We start from the raw sequence: 17,345 nt of genomic DNA, 5'->3' as shown, positions 1-17,345 counted from the left end.
CTGTTGGCAGCTCAGCAGCAGCTCAGCTCAGGCACAGCTCACTGGTCCATGTTGGAATCAAACCAGTGACCCTGTTGCTCAGAGCTCGTGCTCTTAACCAACTGAGCCACTCGGCCGGCCTCAATACTCTATTTTAAATAATGGATAAAACAACTTGGTAGAAGATCAACAAGGATAGACAAGATTTGAGCAATACTATAAACCAAGTATAAACCTGACAGGCTGTAACAGAATGCTCTACCCAATAGCAGCAGAATATACAGTCTTCTCAAGTAAACATGGACAGAACATATATTAAGCCACATAATACTTGAAAACTTAAAACAATTGATGTTGCACAGAGTATATTCTCTGCCTACAATGAAATGAAATTAAAAGTAGATACAGGGGAGGAATGTCAACAAAATGGTAGCACAGAAATCTTTAGCATTTGTCTCCCTCTAGAAACATCAATTTGAACACATATTCATGCACAAACAAAACCTTCACAAGAGTTAAGGATTCCAGGTACAAGATTGCAGCACCTGGGTGAAGCACAAAATTAAGAAAAGACTCATTGCTGTGGGTAGGAAAGATAGGTTCACATTGTTTCCATCACTCCTCTACCAAGCCTGGGCAGCTCAACACTGATAGAGACAAACATTCCATGGGAGAAGGAGAGTAAAGTGAGTGCTTAACTTCACCATGGACACCAGAGTCAGCATGCCACTGTACCAAGTCAACTACTGCAGCCTCAGGTAGTTCTCTGAGGGTTCCCGCAAACCCAGGTCCCCAGCTCATCTTGGTGCCTGCTGAGTTCATAAGTTTCAGGCAACTCCTGCAACCCCAGGCAATGTCTTGGCACTAAGCTTCCAGTGGACTCCTGAAAATCCAGGATCCTTGCTTACCATAAAACCTACCAGCTCCAGTGACCCCAAGTGTGTTTCATGGCACCAGGCTCCCAGCAGGTTGCTGTGAACCAAGAATCCTGGTTCTTCCCAGCATGTGCTGACTTCAGTGACCCCAAGTGTTTCCCACAGGACCAAGTGGCTTCCATGGCTCCCATCTCCCAGTGGGCTTTGGAAAACCCATGCCCCTGATCCACCCTGGTGCCTGCTGCTTTCTGCAGTCCCAGGCAGCTCATGTGGCCACAAGTTCCCAACAGAATACTGTGAGCCCAGAGTGCTAGGTCACCCTGGTGCCAGCCAACTACTGGGACACCACACTCCCAACAGGCTCCTATGAAACCATGTTCCCACTAAATCCCAGGGTGAACTAGTTCTCATGACCTAAGGTGCATCCTGTGGCCCAGGTTCCCAATAAGCCTCCATTAACCCATTCCAGTACTGGACTGGCCCCCACACTCAGACAATGGGCCCACCTTAGTCATCTCCAGCATGTAATTGACACCTGTGTACCCAGGATCCAGGATCATTTGCACAGAAACAGGGCTCAAGCTTACCATTTTAGATTTGAGACCCAGGCCTGCCTCACTGAGCCCCAGCTCCAGGACCACCACCCAGACCCATTCACTATGACGGGCCAGCCGCCACAAGTCGATCAGTACCTGAAGGGGGGAGCGGGAATTAAAGAAAGAGACACACTCACACGACTGTTGATGCTGTCGGTCTTTACTGATGGTGAAGCGCCGAGTTTATTTTCCATCACCAATATATGCAGTTTGAGTACGTGCAGTTTAACAAGGAAAAAATGCATTACCTCAGTGAAAATAAATCTTTAACTTTTACATAGAAACTACAAAATTACTGAAACTCCCTAAAACAATTATCCCATGACAGAATCTACCAATTACCCCAATAGCCATCAATCCTCTGTGTCCTGGAACTGGCCGTTCTCACCACATACCTCAACAACTTGGAAGCACCCTCCAGGTGCAGGCAGAGACAATGCCTCAGGAGCAAAAACAGGTTAAGCATTAACTGAGCCAGTCTGTAAGGCTCTGAATAAGCTGTAACCATGGCTCCCCACAATTCACCAGACTGGTTCTTTTGTACCCAAACACCAAGCCTAACTATTTGCTGACCCAGGCATGAGACTCGCAGGCTCAAAGATGCCAGTAGCAAGGACACAAATGGACACCACCAGACAGTACAACAAGAATCTCTGAGTGGGCTGTAGAGTTGGTGAAGAGTTATGTCTGCTAAAGCCAGTCTATAAAGAATGAAAGATGTGCCAACCTCCTGAAATGAACAGATACCACAAAAGATCCACAAAGATTATGAATAATCAAGGAAACATGACTGCATAAAAAGAAACTAATAAAACATCAGTGACTGCACCTAAAGAAATGGAGATCCATGAACTCGCTAAAAAAAATTCAGAATGATCCTCTTAGCAAAATTCAGTGAACTACAAGAGAGCACAAATAAACTAAATAAAACTTTAAAAAATGCATCAACCAATAAAAATTCAACAAAAATAGAAACCATTAAAAAAATCAGAAATACAAGATTTGAAGATAATATTGACTGAACTGCAGAATTCAATAAGGAGCTCCAATATCTTATGTGATCAGTCAGAAGAAAGAATTTGTGATCTATATAAGACATGACAGTTGAAATCATCCTGAGAAGGAAGAAAAAAGAAAAAAGAATAAAAAGAGTGAAGAAAAATCTTTGTGAATTATGGAATACCATCAAAGGCAACAATCTATGCACGATAGGCATCACAGAGGGAGAAAAGAAATAAAAAGAGAAGAAAGATTATTTTTTAAATGATGGTTGAAAACTTCACATATCTGAAGATAGATTTGAACATTGAGTTCAGGGAGCCAATAGGCCACCCCAAAAGTTCAACCCCAAAAGATCTCCTGTAAGACACGTATAGTAAAACTGTATAAAATCAAAGACAATGAGAACATTTTAAAAACAGCAAGAAAATAAAATTATTTTACACAAGAGAACCCCTCTAATATGGAAACCATGCTGAAAGAGAAAACTGCCAATGAAGAATACCCAGAAAAGTTATCTTTCAGGAATGAAGGAGAGATGAAGAATTTCCAAAACAAATAAAACCTGAGGGAATTCATCACCAATAGACTTTCCTTACAAAAAATGTTGAAAGTAGTTATTCAAGCTGATGTAAAATGATGTAACTAGGAATATGAAAACATAAAATTATAAAACATACTGCTAAAAGTAGGTATATAGTCAAATTCAGAATATTCTACTACTGTAATATGGTAGTTTGTTAATCACTTAACTCAAGTATAAATTTTAAAAACAAAAGCATTAACAATAACTATAGATACAATAATGTGTTAATGAATACATGATATAAAAAGAGGTAAATTATGACATCAAAAAATAAGTGTCAAAAATAATGTCATAAATGTGATGGGGGAGTAAAAGGATATACTTTTTGTATGCAATCTAAGTTTATTTATTATCAACTTAAAGTACACTCTTACACCTATAAGATATTTTATGTAAGCCTCATGACAACCACAAAGCAAAAATGTACAGTAGATACACAAAAAAGTAAACAGAAGGGAATCAAAGCATACCTCTATTGAAAATAATCAATTCATGAAGAAAGACAGCAAAAGAGTAAGAAAGGAACACAAGAACTAGAAAACAACCAGAAAACAATTAACATGATGTCATTTTTTTTGTAAGAGCTTACTTATAATTACTTTAAATATACATGGATTAAATTCTGTAGTCAAGAAGCCATAGACTCGTTTAAGGGATTACAAAATAATACTCAACTATATGCTTTTTAAAAGAAACTCACTTCAGAGTTAAGGACACACATAGGCTCAAAATGAAGGGAAAGAAAAAGATATTGCATACAAATGGAAAACAAAAAAGAGCAGGGGTAGCTATAACTACAATATATACATTAAGTAAAAAACTATAACAAGAGACAAAAAGGATCATATAAAATCAAGAGGACTTAATAATTGTAAATATACAAAACTCATAATTGGAACAACTAAATATATTAAGCAAACATTAACAGATCTGAAGAGAAAAATAGAAAATAATACAATAATAGTAGTGGACTTCAATACTCCACTTCAACAATGGATGGATCATCCAGACAGAAAAGCAATGAAGAAACGCTGGCCTTGAACAGTGCCTTAGACCAAATGATCCTAAGAGAAAGAACATTCCACTCAACAGCAACAGAAAACATATTATTCTTAGGTGTATATGGGACATTCTCCAGATTAGATTACATATTAGGTCGCAAAACAAGCCTTAGCAAATGTGAGAAGTTTGAAATCATACCAAGTATCATCTATGACCACAATGGCATGAAACTAAAGTCAATAATAGGAGGAAAACTGGACAATTCACAAATGTGTAGAAATTAAACAACACAGTACTGAACAACCAATGGGTCAAATAATTTTTTTTCCTTTTTGTTTACTCACATTTGTGAATACATACAAAAATAGAAACAAAACATCCCAAAACATTTAAATTGCCACATAAGCAGTAAAAAGAGTTTATAGTGATACACTCCTACATTAAGAAAGAAAAAGGAACAATAGGAAAAGGTCCAAGATGGTGCAATAGGACAATGGTATGCCTGCTACCTCCTGGGATCACATTAAAATTACAACTAAGCTATAGGACAATCAACCTCAAGAATCATCTAAAGGCTAGCTGAACAGAATCCATACAATTAAGGATATAAAGATGCCACATCAAGACTAGCAAGAGGGTCTGAGACTTGAAATGGGCTGACCCCAAACTCACAGGTAGTGATTGAGTACTGGGAGGGACACATTGGTGACAGAGGTTCCCCCCTGAAGAATAAGGGTTTAGAGCCTCACATTGGCTTCCCCAGTTCAGGGGTCCTGTGCTGGGAAGAGGTGTTCCCACAACATCTGGCAGTGAAAATCAGTGAGGTATCTATCCATCCCAGTGAGACAAAAGGTGGCTGGAAACCCAGATGCCTTTTTAAAGGGCCTGCACAGAGATTGACTTGCTTGCAAACATTCACCAGGTCTCTGGTGGAGGTGCAGCAAATTGAGAGGCTCCAAAGATATACAGGGAAAGGCTGAGTTGTGTAGCTTTAAGGTGAGGACTAGTGGGACAGCTGTCATTATCCCTGTGTGGAGACTGCCTCATGTGTAATCTACAGGAAGGCACCATATTTCCTGTCTTGAGCCCTCCTCCAAAGGGCCAAATCTGAACTCCCATTTGTCTGGTAAAATCCATACGTACACCACCTTAGTGACTCCCTGGGACCCCACCAACTAGTGCTGCATTGCCAGGGGTATCCTTGGCTCCTGGGCATCCAGCCTCACCCTGCAAGCTTCAGAAGCCTTTTACAGCAGTAATGGGCCAATGATAGCCTGGGAAACTTCCAGTGCAGGTGGTCAGTTTGTCAACCACAGTTTGTGCTGTGACATCTCTTGGGCAGCTCTCAGGGATCTGTGTGCCAGGGGTGAGTGGTGGTGGCTGGCCACGGTGTTCTCTGGATGTTTTGGGAGTGGCCATTGGCTCAGCACTGGTGTAATAACTGAATATGCATTAACTTTGTAAAAACCACCCACACCACTTCATAACTCCCTGGAACCCTGGCCTGCCCAGCTAGCATGGCATTGATGGAGGCACTCTTGACTTGTGTATGGCCACCCTTGCCACACAAGCTGCTGGAGGCTTGTACAGCAGCAGAGAGCCTGTGGTGCCCTGAAAAATTTTTGGTGGTGGGCAGTCAGCCCCAGTTCACACTACAGGTTTTCATGGGTGGCTGTAGGTGTTCTGCAGGTCCAATGCAAATGACAGCTGGCCATGCAATTCTGGGGATGTTTTATGGATTGGCCACAGGCTCTGCACTGGCACAGGAACTGAATATGCGTTAACTTTGTGAAAACCACCAGCCACACTCTGTGACTCCCTGTGACCTTGCCCGACTCAAATCTGGAGGCATCACCAGGGGCACTGTCAACACCAGGTGAACCAGCACAGCCTGTGCATCTAAAATGGCTCTTTCAGTGGCTGAATCTTATAAGCAGCCATCAGGTGGCAACAGGTGTAGGGGTTCCCTGGGCCTTTTGCTATGCTTCCCCAGGACCAATACTGGTGGCAGGCAGCCTCACTTCACAGTGAGGAAACCCACACATGCCTACAGGTCCAGCACAAGCAACAATGAACTGGATATAGCTTTGAAGCTCCTACAAGTAGCTGTAAACAAGTCACAGGCAAGGCTGAAATTGGCCTGCATGGAGGCCCTTCCCAAGAGGCACCAGAAACAACACACCCAATGGCCAGCCTCAGACCACACTGAGCATTGCTAGATCAACTCTACAAGTGGCACCTCCAAATGGTGGTCTCAACAGGCAAAAAAAGAGATTGGTGGAGCAAATCCCCTCTTAAGAATCAGCTTCAACACAGCAGGTCATAATCTGTGGGCATAGCAAATTCTCAAAACCAGTCATCCTGAGAGTGAATTCCACACATTGATGAGTCAAAAGCAATCAAGGCTCAACTACAACAGGAGAATACACACAACACACACAAGGCACACTCCTGTAACACAGGCACAGGTGATCAGGGTGATGGCACCACTTGACCACAAAGGATACCAGCTACATTAGGACACCCAACAGACAGAGAGACATAGGACACCTACCTAATACACAGAAGCAAACAGAGAGAGAGACAGCCAGAATGAAGAAACAAAGAAACATTCCCCAATAAAAGAACAGGAGAAAACTTGAGAAAAAGAACTAAATGAAATGGAGGCAACCAACCTACACAGACAGAGTTCAAACCACTGATTATAAGAATGCTTCAGGAGCTTAGTGGGAACTTCAACAAAGAGATATGAAGCATAAAGAAGGTCATAGAAATCATTAAAAAGAACCAGTCAGAAACAAAAAAATACAATAACTGAAATGAAGAATACACTGGAAAGAATCAAGAGCAGGTTAGAAAACGCAGATGATAGACTCAGCAATTTAGAAGACAAGGGAGCAGAAAACATCCAATCAGAACACCAAAAAAAAAAAAGAATTTTAAAAGTTGAAAATAGTTTAAGGGACCTCTGGGACAACATCAAGGGTAATAGCATTCCCATCATAGAAGTAGCAGAAGGAAAAGAGAGGGAGCAAGGTATCAAGAAATTATTTGAAGAAATAACGACTGAAGTGTCATCTAGCTGATGTTGTAGCCAAGTCTTCACAAGGTTATTCTACCTCAAAAGGCCATCAACCAGCTGCTTTAGGATGATGGGATCATAGTAAGAATAGTGAATTATGTGAGCATAGGCCCTTGTTCCACTCTAATTTTTTTGTAATGTGAGTCCCTTGCCCAGAAGTAATGCTGTGTGGAATAACATGACAGTGGATAAGGTATTCTGTAAGTCCATAAATAATCACTTTGACAGAAGCATTGCATGCAGAGACGACAAATCCATATCTAGTATAAATGTCCACTCCAGTAGGAAGAAAGTATTTCCCCATCCATGAATGAAGTTGTCCAGACTGATAACCCCTAATAATGATGCCATATTAGGTACTTGGTATTGGCCTTACTTGCAGGCAAATTGGGAATTCAGTACTAGCTATAACCAGATCAGCCTTGGTGACTGGAAACGTATGTTGCTGAGCCCATGCGTAAACTCAATCCCTTCCACCATGGTCACTTTGTTCATGAGTTTATTGTGCAATGACTGGTGTGACTGGTGAAAGTAGTTGACTGGTATTCATAAAATTTGTCATTCTATGTATTTGATTATTAAAATCCTCCCCTGATGAGGTAATCTTCAGAGAACATTCATATAGGACTCAAATATCTTTATAGTCCTTACCCTTTCAGAGTTCTATTCAGCGATCTCTTCCTTAGACTTCACTGCTACCAATTTTCCAATTGTGTTTTTTCCAAATCCTTGACCATCCATCCAAACCATTAGCCACAGCACATGAATAGATAAGTCAAACCCAATGCCCAGTTCCTTGAAAAGATTAAGTCGATAAACCTCTAAAAAGACTAAGAAATAAAGAAAACACTAATTACCAGTATCAGAAATTTAAAACAAGAATGCCATTGTAGACCCTGCAGACCTCAAAAGGCTAATAAGAGAATACTATAAACAATCTATGCACTTAAGTTTGACAACTTAAATCAAATGGACTAATTCCTTGAAAACTACAAATGACCAAACTTGTCCAAGATAAAATAGAGAATATGAATAGTCTTATAACTATTAAAGAAATTTAAATTGCAAGGTACAAATTTCCAAAAAAATAAATCTTCACACCCAGAGGGGTTCACATAAAGTTTCTACTAAACAATTAACAAAGAAATAATACCACTTCTGGTCAAGATGGTGGAGTAGGTAAATGTTGTGCTTGCATCCTCTTGTGGATACATCAAAATTACAACTAAACTACAGAACAAACATCACTGAGAATTTTTATGTCTAGCTGAACAGAAGTCCTATAACTATGAATATACAGAAAAAGCCACTTCAAGATTAGTAAGTAGGACAAAGACAGGGAACGAGCTGGTTCCACGCCCATGTGTGGTGGTTAAAAATAAGAATGGATATCTTCTCTGTGGAGGTCAACTCAGGAGTGAGGGGGTCTCAGTCCCACACTAGGCTCTGGAGACCAGGATTTCAGTGCTGGAAAGAGAAGTCCCCACAAATTCTGGCTGTGAAAACCAGCAGAGATTGTGACTGAGTAAGACAGAGGGTTGCTAGAGTCCTAGGCTTTCCTTTTAAAAGACCTGCACGCAGAATTAGGTGCTGACTCATTCACTCTGAGCTCCAGTTCTGAGACAGCAGCTCAAAAGATGCCAGGGCAATAGTGGGAGAACCTGACTTGTCTTGCTTCAGGATGAAGGCTGGAGGGAAAGCTTTCTTCAAGTCAGAAGTGCTGGCAGAAGCCATTGTTCCTGTGTTGAGCTCTCCCCACACTCATTGTGCCAAAGAAGGCAGGTGCCATATCTGAGCCTCTATTAACCTGGTTAACACCTTTCTCTTTGCCCTGGTAATAGCCTGAGACCCTGCTCCACCCAATTTGTAGGCACACCCAAGCCACTTCCAGTGGCTTTCCATACAATTACCCTGTTCTGGCTCATTCTACACACTTTCTTAAAATCTCTCAAAGGGTCACAAACCCCAAACAAGCAGCATCAGGCTTTGGTGTAATCCTTAACTGTTGCTAAACATCTCAAAGCCTGACATTAGTGACTGCTTGCCTGGGTTCAGAGCTGAGCTTCTTCCAGGCACTTCCAAGCCAAGCACAAGTGTCAACCAAGTGCGGGTCACATTGCAGCTCATAACAAGTTGCCCCAGAAAAAACACAGGCAGCTGCTCACATTGGCCTGCATCAGAGCACCTCCCAACTGGCCCCAGAACCAACACACCTGGTCCCCATCTTCAGACCACAAGAAAGCAGTCTCCAATCACATCTACAAACAACACACCCAAAGGGAAGACTCGGCAGGCACCAGGTCTCTGCTAAAGTGAATTTTGGTCTATAAGGCCAGCCTCTATACAACAGTTCCACCACTATAATCATAGCCAGTCCTCACAAACAATCAGCCTGAGGGTCAAGCCCTCCCACTGATGTGGAAACAGCAACCAAGGTTCATCTACAACAAGAGGGTACACACACCCAAATAAGAACACAATTGGAACTCCAGCTCAGGTGACCAAGAAGACTACACTACTGGGTCCCACAGACACCTACTATATGAGGCCACTCTACTAAAACTGGGAGACATATCAGCTCTACCAAATACACATTAAGAAACACAGGGAATAAGCCAAAATGGGGAGACAAAGAAATGAGTTTTAAATAAAAGAACAAAACAAAGGTCCAGAAATAGAACTAAACAAAATGGAGACGAGCAATCTACCAGATGCAGAGTTCCAAGCACTGGTTATAAGGATGCTCAATGATCTCAGGGAGAACTTCAACAAAAAGATAGGAAACATAAAAATAGAGATAAAAAATATAAAAAGGAACCAGTCAGAAATAAAGAATATGAGTAACTAAAATGAAAGACACATTAAAGGAAACCAACAGTAGATTAGATGACGCAGAAATGAATCAACGACTTAGAAGATAAAGTAGCAGAAAACACCAAAACAGAATAGCAAAAAGAAAAAGGAATAAAAAAAATGAGGATAGTTTAAGGGGCCTCTGGAACATCAAGCATACCAACATTCTCATCATAGGAGTACAAGGAGAAGAGAAAGAGCAAAAAAATTGAAAAACAATTTGAAGAAATAATGACAGAAACTTTTCTAGCCCAGGAATTGCAGAGAATCCCAAACAAGATGTACCCAAAGAGGCCCACACCAAGACACATCATAATTAACATGCCAAAGGTTAAAGACAGAGAAAACCTTAAAAGCAGAAAAAGAAAAGCAGTTAGTTACCTACAAGGAAGCTTCCAAAAGACTGTCAGTTGCTTTCTCAACAGAAACTTTGCAGACCAGAAGGGACTGGCACAAAATATTCAAAGTGATGAAAAACAAGAACCTACAACCAAGATTAATCTACCCAGAAAAGGTATTATTTAGAATCAAAGAACAGATTAAAACTCTCCCAGACAATGTAAAGCTAAATAAGTTCATCACCACCAAACCAATATTACAAGAAATGTTAAATGTACATCTTTAAGAAGAAAAAACAAAGATAAAAATGTGAATAATAAAAAGCAATGACTACATATCTATGAACAATTATTCTAAATGTAAATGAATTAAATGTCCCAATCAAAAGACCTAGTGTGGCTGAATATACAAGAAAACATGACCCTTACGTATGCTGCTGACAAGACTCACTTCAGATTTAAAGACAGACATAGACTGAAAGTAAAGGAATGGAAATAGATGTTTCATGAAAATGGAAATGAACAAAAAGAACAAAATGCTGGGGTAGCAATACTTATACCAGACAAAATAGACTATAAAACAAAGGATATAGCAAGAAACAAAGAAGGACCTAGTGATTTCACTTGTGGGCAATTTTTCAAAAATAGCCAAAACACTACTTTGAAGGGGCATGTGCATCCATATGTTTTTTGCAGTATTATTTACAATGGCCAAGTTATGGCAGCAACATGGGTGTCTATCTGTGGATTAATGGTTAAAGAAGGGCAGGTACATATAAATACAGTGGACTATTATTCAGCCATAAAAAATGAAATCTTGCCATCTACAACTACCTTGATGGATCTGGAGGTATTGTGCTGAGTGGAGTAAATCAGACAGCGAAAGATAAATGTCATATGAATTCACTTATATGTGGAATCTAAAAAACAAAATAAACAAACAAAACAGAAACAAACTCATAGATACAGAGAACATTTTGTTGGTTGCCAGATGAAAAGAGGGGTTAGTGGATGGGTGAAAAAGAGGTAGGGATTCAAAAGTAAAACTTGGTAGTTCCAAAATGGTCATGCGGTTGTAAAGTACAGCACATGGAATATACTCAATAATAACGTAATAACTATGTATGTTGCCAGATGGGTACTACATTTATTGGGGTGATCACGTTGTAAGTTATATAAATGTCTAATCACTATGTTGTATACCTGAAAATAATATAATATTGTATGTCAACTGTAATTAAAAAATAGAAAATTATTTTTAAAATTTCAATTCAATTAAAAAGAAATAATATCAATTCTACACAATCACTTGCAGGAAACAGAGGGAATACTGCCCAACACATTTTATGAGGCCAACTTTTCCCTGATACTAAAATCAGACAAATGCAATACAAAAGAAAAAAAACCCCATAAGACTACAGACCAATATCTCTCATGAGTATATATGCAAAAATCCTCAATAAAATATTATCAAAATGAATCTATTAATATATAAAAATTATACAGCATGAACACATGGAATTTATTCAACAAGTACTAAGTTGTTTCAATATTCTAAAATCAAACAATATAATTGAGTGTATTAACATGAATATATCAACTAATGCAGAAAAAGCATTTAACAAAATCCAACCCCATTCAGTTTAAAACCTCTCAGAAAACTAGGAATAGGAGGAAACTACTTGAACTTGATTGAGAATATCTCTAAAAAACCTATAGTTAACATAATATGTACTGGTAGAAGACTAAAAAGCTTTCTCTCTAAAATCAGCAACAAAGTCAGGATGTGTACATTTAATTCTCTTATTCAAGGTATTAATGGAAATTTTAGCTAGTGCAGTAAGGCAAAGGAAGGAAATAAGGGGAATACAGATTGAAAAGAAAAAAAAGTATAACCCTCTCTTAATCTATCTAAAAAACTCTTAGAATTAATAAATGAATTTAACAAGGTCACTAGCTACGAGGTTAACACACACAAGTCAATTGTATTTTTACACAACAATGAATATGTGGAAAGTGAAACTTAAAATACAATTTACAATAGTTGAAAAAAACAAGGAACACTTGGGTATAAATGTAACAAAATATGTTAAAAGAACAATGTGCTGAAAACTACAAAATGTTGATGAAAGAAATCAAAGACCTAAATGAATGGATAGATACAAACTGTACATTAATTGAACAATTCATTATAATAAAGATAAAAATTCTCCCAAACTTGATAAATAGGTTTAAAATTATTATCAAAATCCCAGCACGTATTTTTGTAGATATAGACAAGCTTGTTCTAGCATTCACGTGGAAAGACAAAGAACTTAAACAGGTAAAACAATTATGCAAAACAAAAATAGTTTGAGGAATCATAGTACCCAATTTTAAGACTTACTATATGGCTAAACTAATGAAGATTGTGTAGTATTGGTGGAGGATGAGATACATAGATTAATGAAAATTAGAAAATGAAGTAGATCCACACTGGCATTTTTCCACAGCACACTGGTATTTTTACAAAGGTGCAAAATTCAATAAAGAAAAAATAGTTTGTCAGCAAATGATGTTTGCACAATTAGACGTCATCTATAAACAAACAAAACATAAACTAATATTGACCTAAACATTGCATCCTATACAAAAATTGACTCAAAATGGATACAAAATCTAATTTAAAAACTTAAAACTTTTAGATGAAATATTCCAGAAAATATTCAGGATCCAGGGCTTGGTAAGTATTCTTAGACATGCCACCAAAAGAATGATCCAAAAAAATAAACAAAATCAACATATTGGACTTCATCAAAAATTAAAACTCTGCTTTATGAAAGACCTTGTTAAAAGGATAAAAAGACAAATCACAGATTTTGAGAAAATGTTTGCAAACCACATATCCAAAAATGACTTATATTTATGTAAAGAGTTCTCAAAGTCAACAGTAGAAAAACAAATAATTCAATTAGGAAATAGGCAAAGGACATAAACAACACAATTCACTGAAGAGTACATGAAAAGATGTTCAACATCACCAGCCTTTAGGAAAATGTGATTTAAAACTACAATGAGATACCACAACATACCTATTACAGTGTTTAAAAAAAACAACAATGACAATGGCAAGTACTGACTAGGATTAAGAACTGGATCTTTCATGATTGCTGTTAGGAATGGTAAATGGTACAACTATTCTGGAAGACATTTTGGCAGATTTTTTTGTACAACTAAATATTCACTTACTGAATAAGCTAGATATTCCACTATGGTATCATGGTAAATACTGAAGAGAAATCAAAATGTGCCCACAGAAAAATGTGTGCATGAATTTTCATTGCAGCTTTATTTGTAATATCCAAAAGATGAAAACCTAAATGTCCTTCAGTGGGTAAATGAATATTAAACAAACTCTGGTACTATCCATACAATAGAATAACAGCAATAAAAATGAACCAACTATTGATGCACAGAACATGATGTCTCAAGGACATCATGCTAACTGAAAAAAGCCAATCTGAAGAGGTTACATTTATATACTATCCTCAAAATAACAGAATATAGAGATAGAGAGCATAGTAGTTGCCCTAGTGTTAAGGATAGGAGGAATTTGTGATGTAAAGTGCAGTACAAAGGTATTTTTGTGTGTATGTGGTGGGTAATGGAACAATTCTGAATCTTAATTGTGGTGGTGGTTACACAAATATATGCATGTTATTTTAAAAAATAATATATTTATGCATACACACAAATAAGTGCATGTAAAAATTGTCAGAATCTAAATAGGGTCTGTAGTCTAGCTAACAGTATTACACCAATGTCAGTTTCATGGTTTTGAGAATGTCATATAGTTTGTAAGATCTTAATGAAGAAAGACGGGTAATGGGTACACAGGTGTGCTCTATACTATTTTTGTAGCTTCTTGTGAGTCTAAAAATATTTCAAAACAGAAAGTTAACAAAAAGACTTCCTCCTGATATTCACTGAAGCACAATTGGCTGGCTCCATGAGGAAACCAAAAATGACTTATCTCACATATTTCATATATAACACGTTTTGGAGGAAATCATCTTATGATCTATCAAATTGTGACTTCCCATGGTATTCATTCTCATAAATGTTGATCCACAATTAAGAAATAGGTTTCTACTTGTTTTTTTTTTTAACATATAAATCTTTCTCTGACTTTGGCAAGTACAATTACAAATCCTTTAGAAGCCTCTCTGGGAAAAAAATTTGCTCATTCTACTGAATCTCCTATCGGAGCCAGCTGTCAGGCAAGACACTCAGGAAATTTGATGGTAATTCCAGACCAAATCCATAATCTCTGACTTGCCTACAGAGATACAGAGACACTGTTCTAGTCTAAAGCCAGAAAATAAAAATTAATCCCATGATTGCCACTGCTCACTCTTTGGGCTGCTCATAATTATGTTCAAAGGTTGTTGGCTAGGTATGAAACCATGTGCATTATACATTTCTGGTTAGTAAGTAGGCATGATGTATGAAGTCAGCAAACTTCCCTTCCCATTGCCCTGTATTGTCTCCCCCTTTCCTCCCATTGTCCTCTTTTCAATCACCTAGGACTTTCTAAAGTGCCAACCTTCCTTGTTTCAGAAAATCTAGCAGCTGGCTGATAAACCAAGCTCATAAATGCATTCACTGAATTCTCATTAGCTTAGCCTTTTACCACACCCCAAAACAATAATATTTCAAAAATAGGAACTTAGAGAAGCAGTAACTTCTAGTAATATATTACTAATAGTTTCATTTCTGCTTGGAGGCAAACACACAGTTAAAGCTCAGAGAAACATCAGGTTCAGGATGCCTTCTCACAATCTCAAAATAATAGGCTTAAGCTGTTGCCAATTTGTAAGTCTAATTCTAGTAGTATGTTATCATTCAATAGCCCCAGAAATTATATTCAAGTATTATTTTCCAATCTTGAGCAATAATTTTGACCAAGTGGAAAACTGTCTCGAGCTCTAGTGAATAATTTCTCAGTTTTCTAGGACACTCACATTCACAGCTGCAGAAAGCAAGATCTCAGTAGCGTCAGCCAACAGCAAACCCTCCCTCTCCCTAGGGCTCTACAATTCAGTAAATGCCCACACTCTACTGTGAAATAGCTTTAGGCTAAACTTTGCTAATAGGGGTACAGAGATGATTAATTTCCTTCCTCCTCCCACCCAGGCTCAGAAGCTGGTTAAATAATCAGCCTCCTCCTCAGTCAACTTGCTAGGTGGGTGGGGGAAGGGGAGCAAATAGGTTAGAAAAAAATGCAATCCAGAGCTGCCAAGTCTTCTGAGGAGGTCCTTTTATCATAGTCCTGCCAAAACACAATTTCTGGGGAACATCAGTCCAAGGAACACTGCTGATCTCAGCACTTCTGGAGGTTCCCAAAGCCCTGCAGCTGCCTTGCCTGCCTGGGCTTCATATACTGCCCCAAGTCTCACCCACTGTTGAACTGCTTTTATGGAGAAAAAGCCCCACCTATACTTGTGGTCAGAAAGATTAGGCAGAGCTGCTTTCAATATCCAAAATTATGGTGCCGCTTGGCAACCACAATAAGCAGTTAGTGCCATTCTGTGAGTCATGCTCATGTAGTCTACAGCTCTCAGTTACATTTTGTTTCTGGGAAATAGACCTAGTAGTACAATAAAGTTTTTATCCTGATATTTTACTGGAAACATCTTCATTGAGCCATCTTTTTCTAAAGGGGAATCTACAATAATATCTCCAAGTGTTTAATCTGGGGAATTTAATATATACAAAATACACTGATTTTCTCATATCATGAGAAGGTATCAATATGACTAGACCTCACTGGTATCTTAGATGACTGGCACTAACTTCTTTAGGGTGTATATGATTTTTAAATATCCTAAATAATCTTACATACTTAAGAATCAAACTCCAAGTATGAAATTAGCAGACTTTTAAAAATGGCAACAGCTATTTTATTGTTTCAAGTAAGGAAAATAGAAGAAATTTCTTCTAACAAAGACAGCACAACACTTGGATCCCTTTCCGAAAATATTTCCCATGTTCTCAAATTAAAAATACATCCAAGGAAACATCATAAATTGAGAATCTGCCCCTCTGAGATTTGACAGCTGTGCTGGATTCTAGGGCTTGATGAAAATCTTTTTGTGCTATTTGAAGTTTTCTGCCCCACCCCAGAATGCATGCATGGAAAATGTCTCAATCAAGGGAAATATGTCAAGTCTCATCTTATAAAAAGATTTAGGCATTTAAATGTATTTACCATTTGAATGCTGCTGACAAATGGGTTGTCAAACCCTGGATTTAAAATTTTAAGATTTTTTCCCCCTCCTCTGCTCACACTAACAGAAATCAATTTAATCAACCACTATCCTGATTTTAACATCATTTTTTAGGAGCAATGTTCAATTTAAATCTATACTCCTAGTTTATGTCAATTGTGTATTAAATTGTAGAGAAAGCAGTTTTCTATCTAGACAGTCACATTTCCTTACACAAAGCACGCAGCAGTTTCAGTGAACATTTTAACCACTTAAACTTATAAATAGATATTACCTCACTGTAGTCTCCATTCTTCACGACAATACACCCCTTAAAAAGTAAGATATTAGCAGATTCAGGATTACATTTTCAATGGAGGCAGCAGAAATTCACATTGTCATTTTCAATTCACAAAGATTTCTAAGTTCTATTTTTTAATGTATGAAGAGAAAGCCAAGAACCTTACCCTTTCTACCCAGATATCCTGTAGAGAACTGCAGGCTTGTACAGCTACAAGAGGAAACACGTAGTTTATTCAGTAAAACAGGAAAAATACAAAAACGTTTACCTCTAATGAGAGGTAGAACTGTTCGTCAGCATCACTCAGTTGTTTAGAAAAGCATTCCCCTTAGAGGATATTGTGGGCAAAGAAAATTGAAATTTTGGCTTTGATAAATTCAGAGTTTCCATGAGTTGTGCACTTCAATCAGGAACAGAGTATCTGACTTTAATTTGCCACGTATTACCATAGTTTTCTCAGTTTATTCTGAAAGTTTAAATTGCAAA

The 17,345-nt window shown here is 38.1% G+C and overlaps 1 protein-coding gene across 1 annotated transcript in view; it reads right to left on the bottom strand.

Annotated features, from left to right (window-relative positions):
• LOC109385656 (putative P2Y purinoceptor 10) overlaps window positions 1-16,938 on the bottom strand; it is a 37,724-nt gene extending 20,786 nt beyond the window's left edge. The window contains exon 1 of the mRNA XM_019648164.1: window positions 16,854-16,938. Coding sequence (XP_019503709.1) covers window positions 16,854-16,870 — 17 coding nt within the window. The 5' untranslated portion in view covers window positions 16,871-16,938. The remainder of the gene's footprint in view (window positions 1-16,853) is intronic.
• Between the last annotated feature and the right edge of the window lie 407 nt (window positions 16,939-17,345).

This window comes from Hipposideros armiger, unplaced genomic scaffold (assembly GCF_001890085.2).
Source record: "Hipposideros armiger isolate ML-2016 unplaced genomic scaffold, ASM189008v1 scaffold_121, whole genome shotgun sequence".
NCBI lineage: Eukaryota > Metazoa > Chordata > Mammalia > Chiroptera > Hipposideridae > Hipposideros > Hipposideros armiger.
The sequence above is the reverse complement of the archived record's forward strand: the minus strand, read 5'-3'. Positions and strand labels throughout refer to the sequence as shown.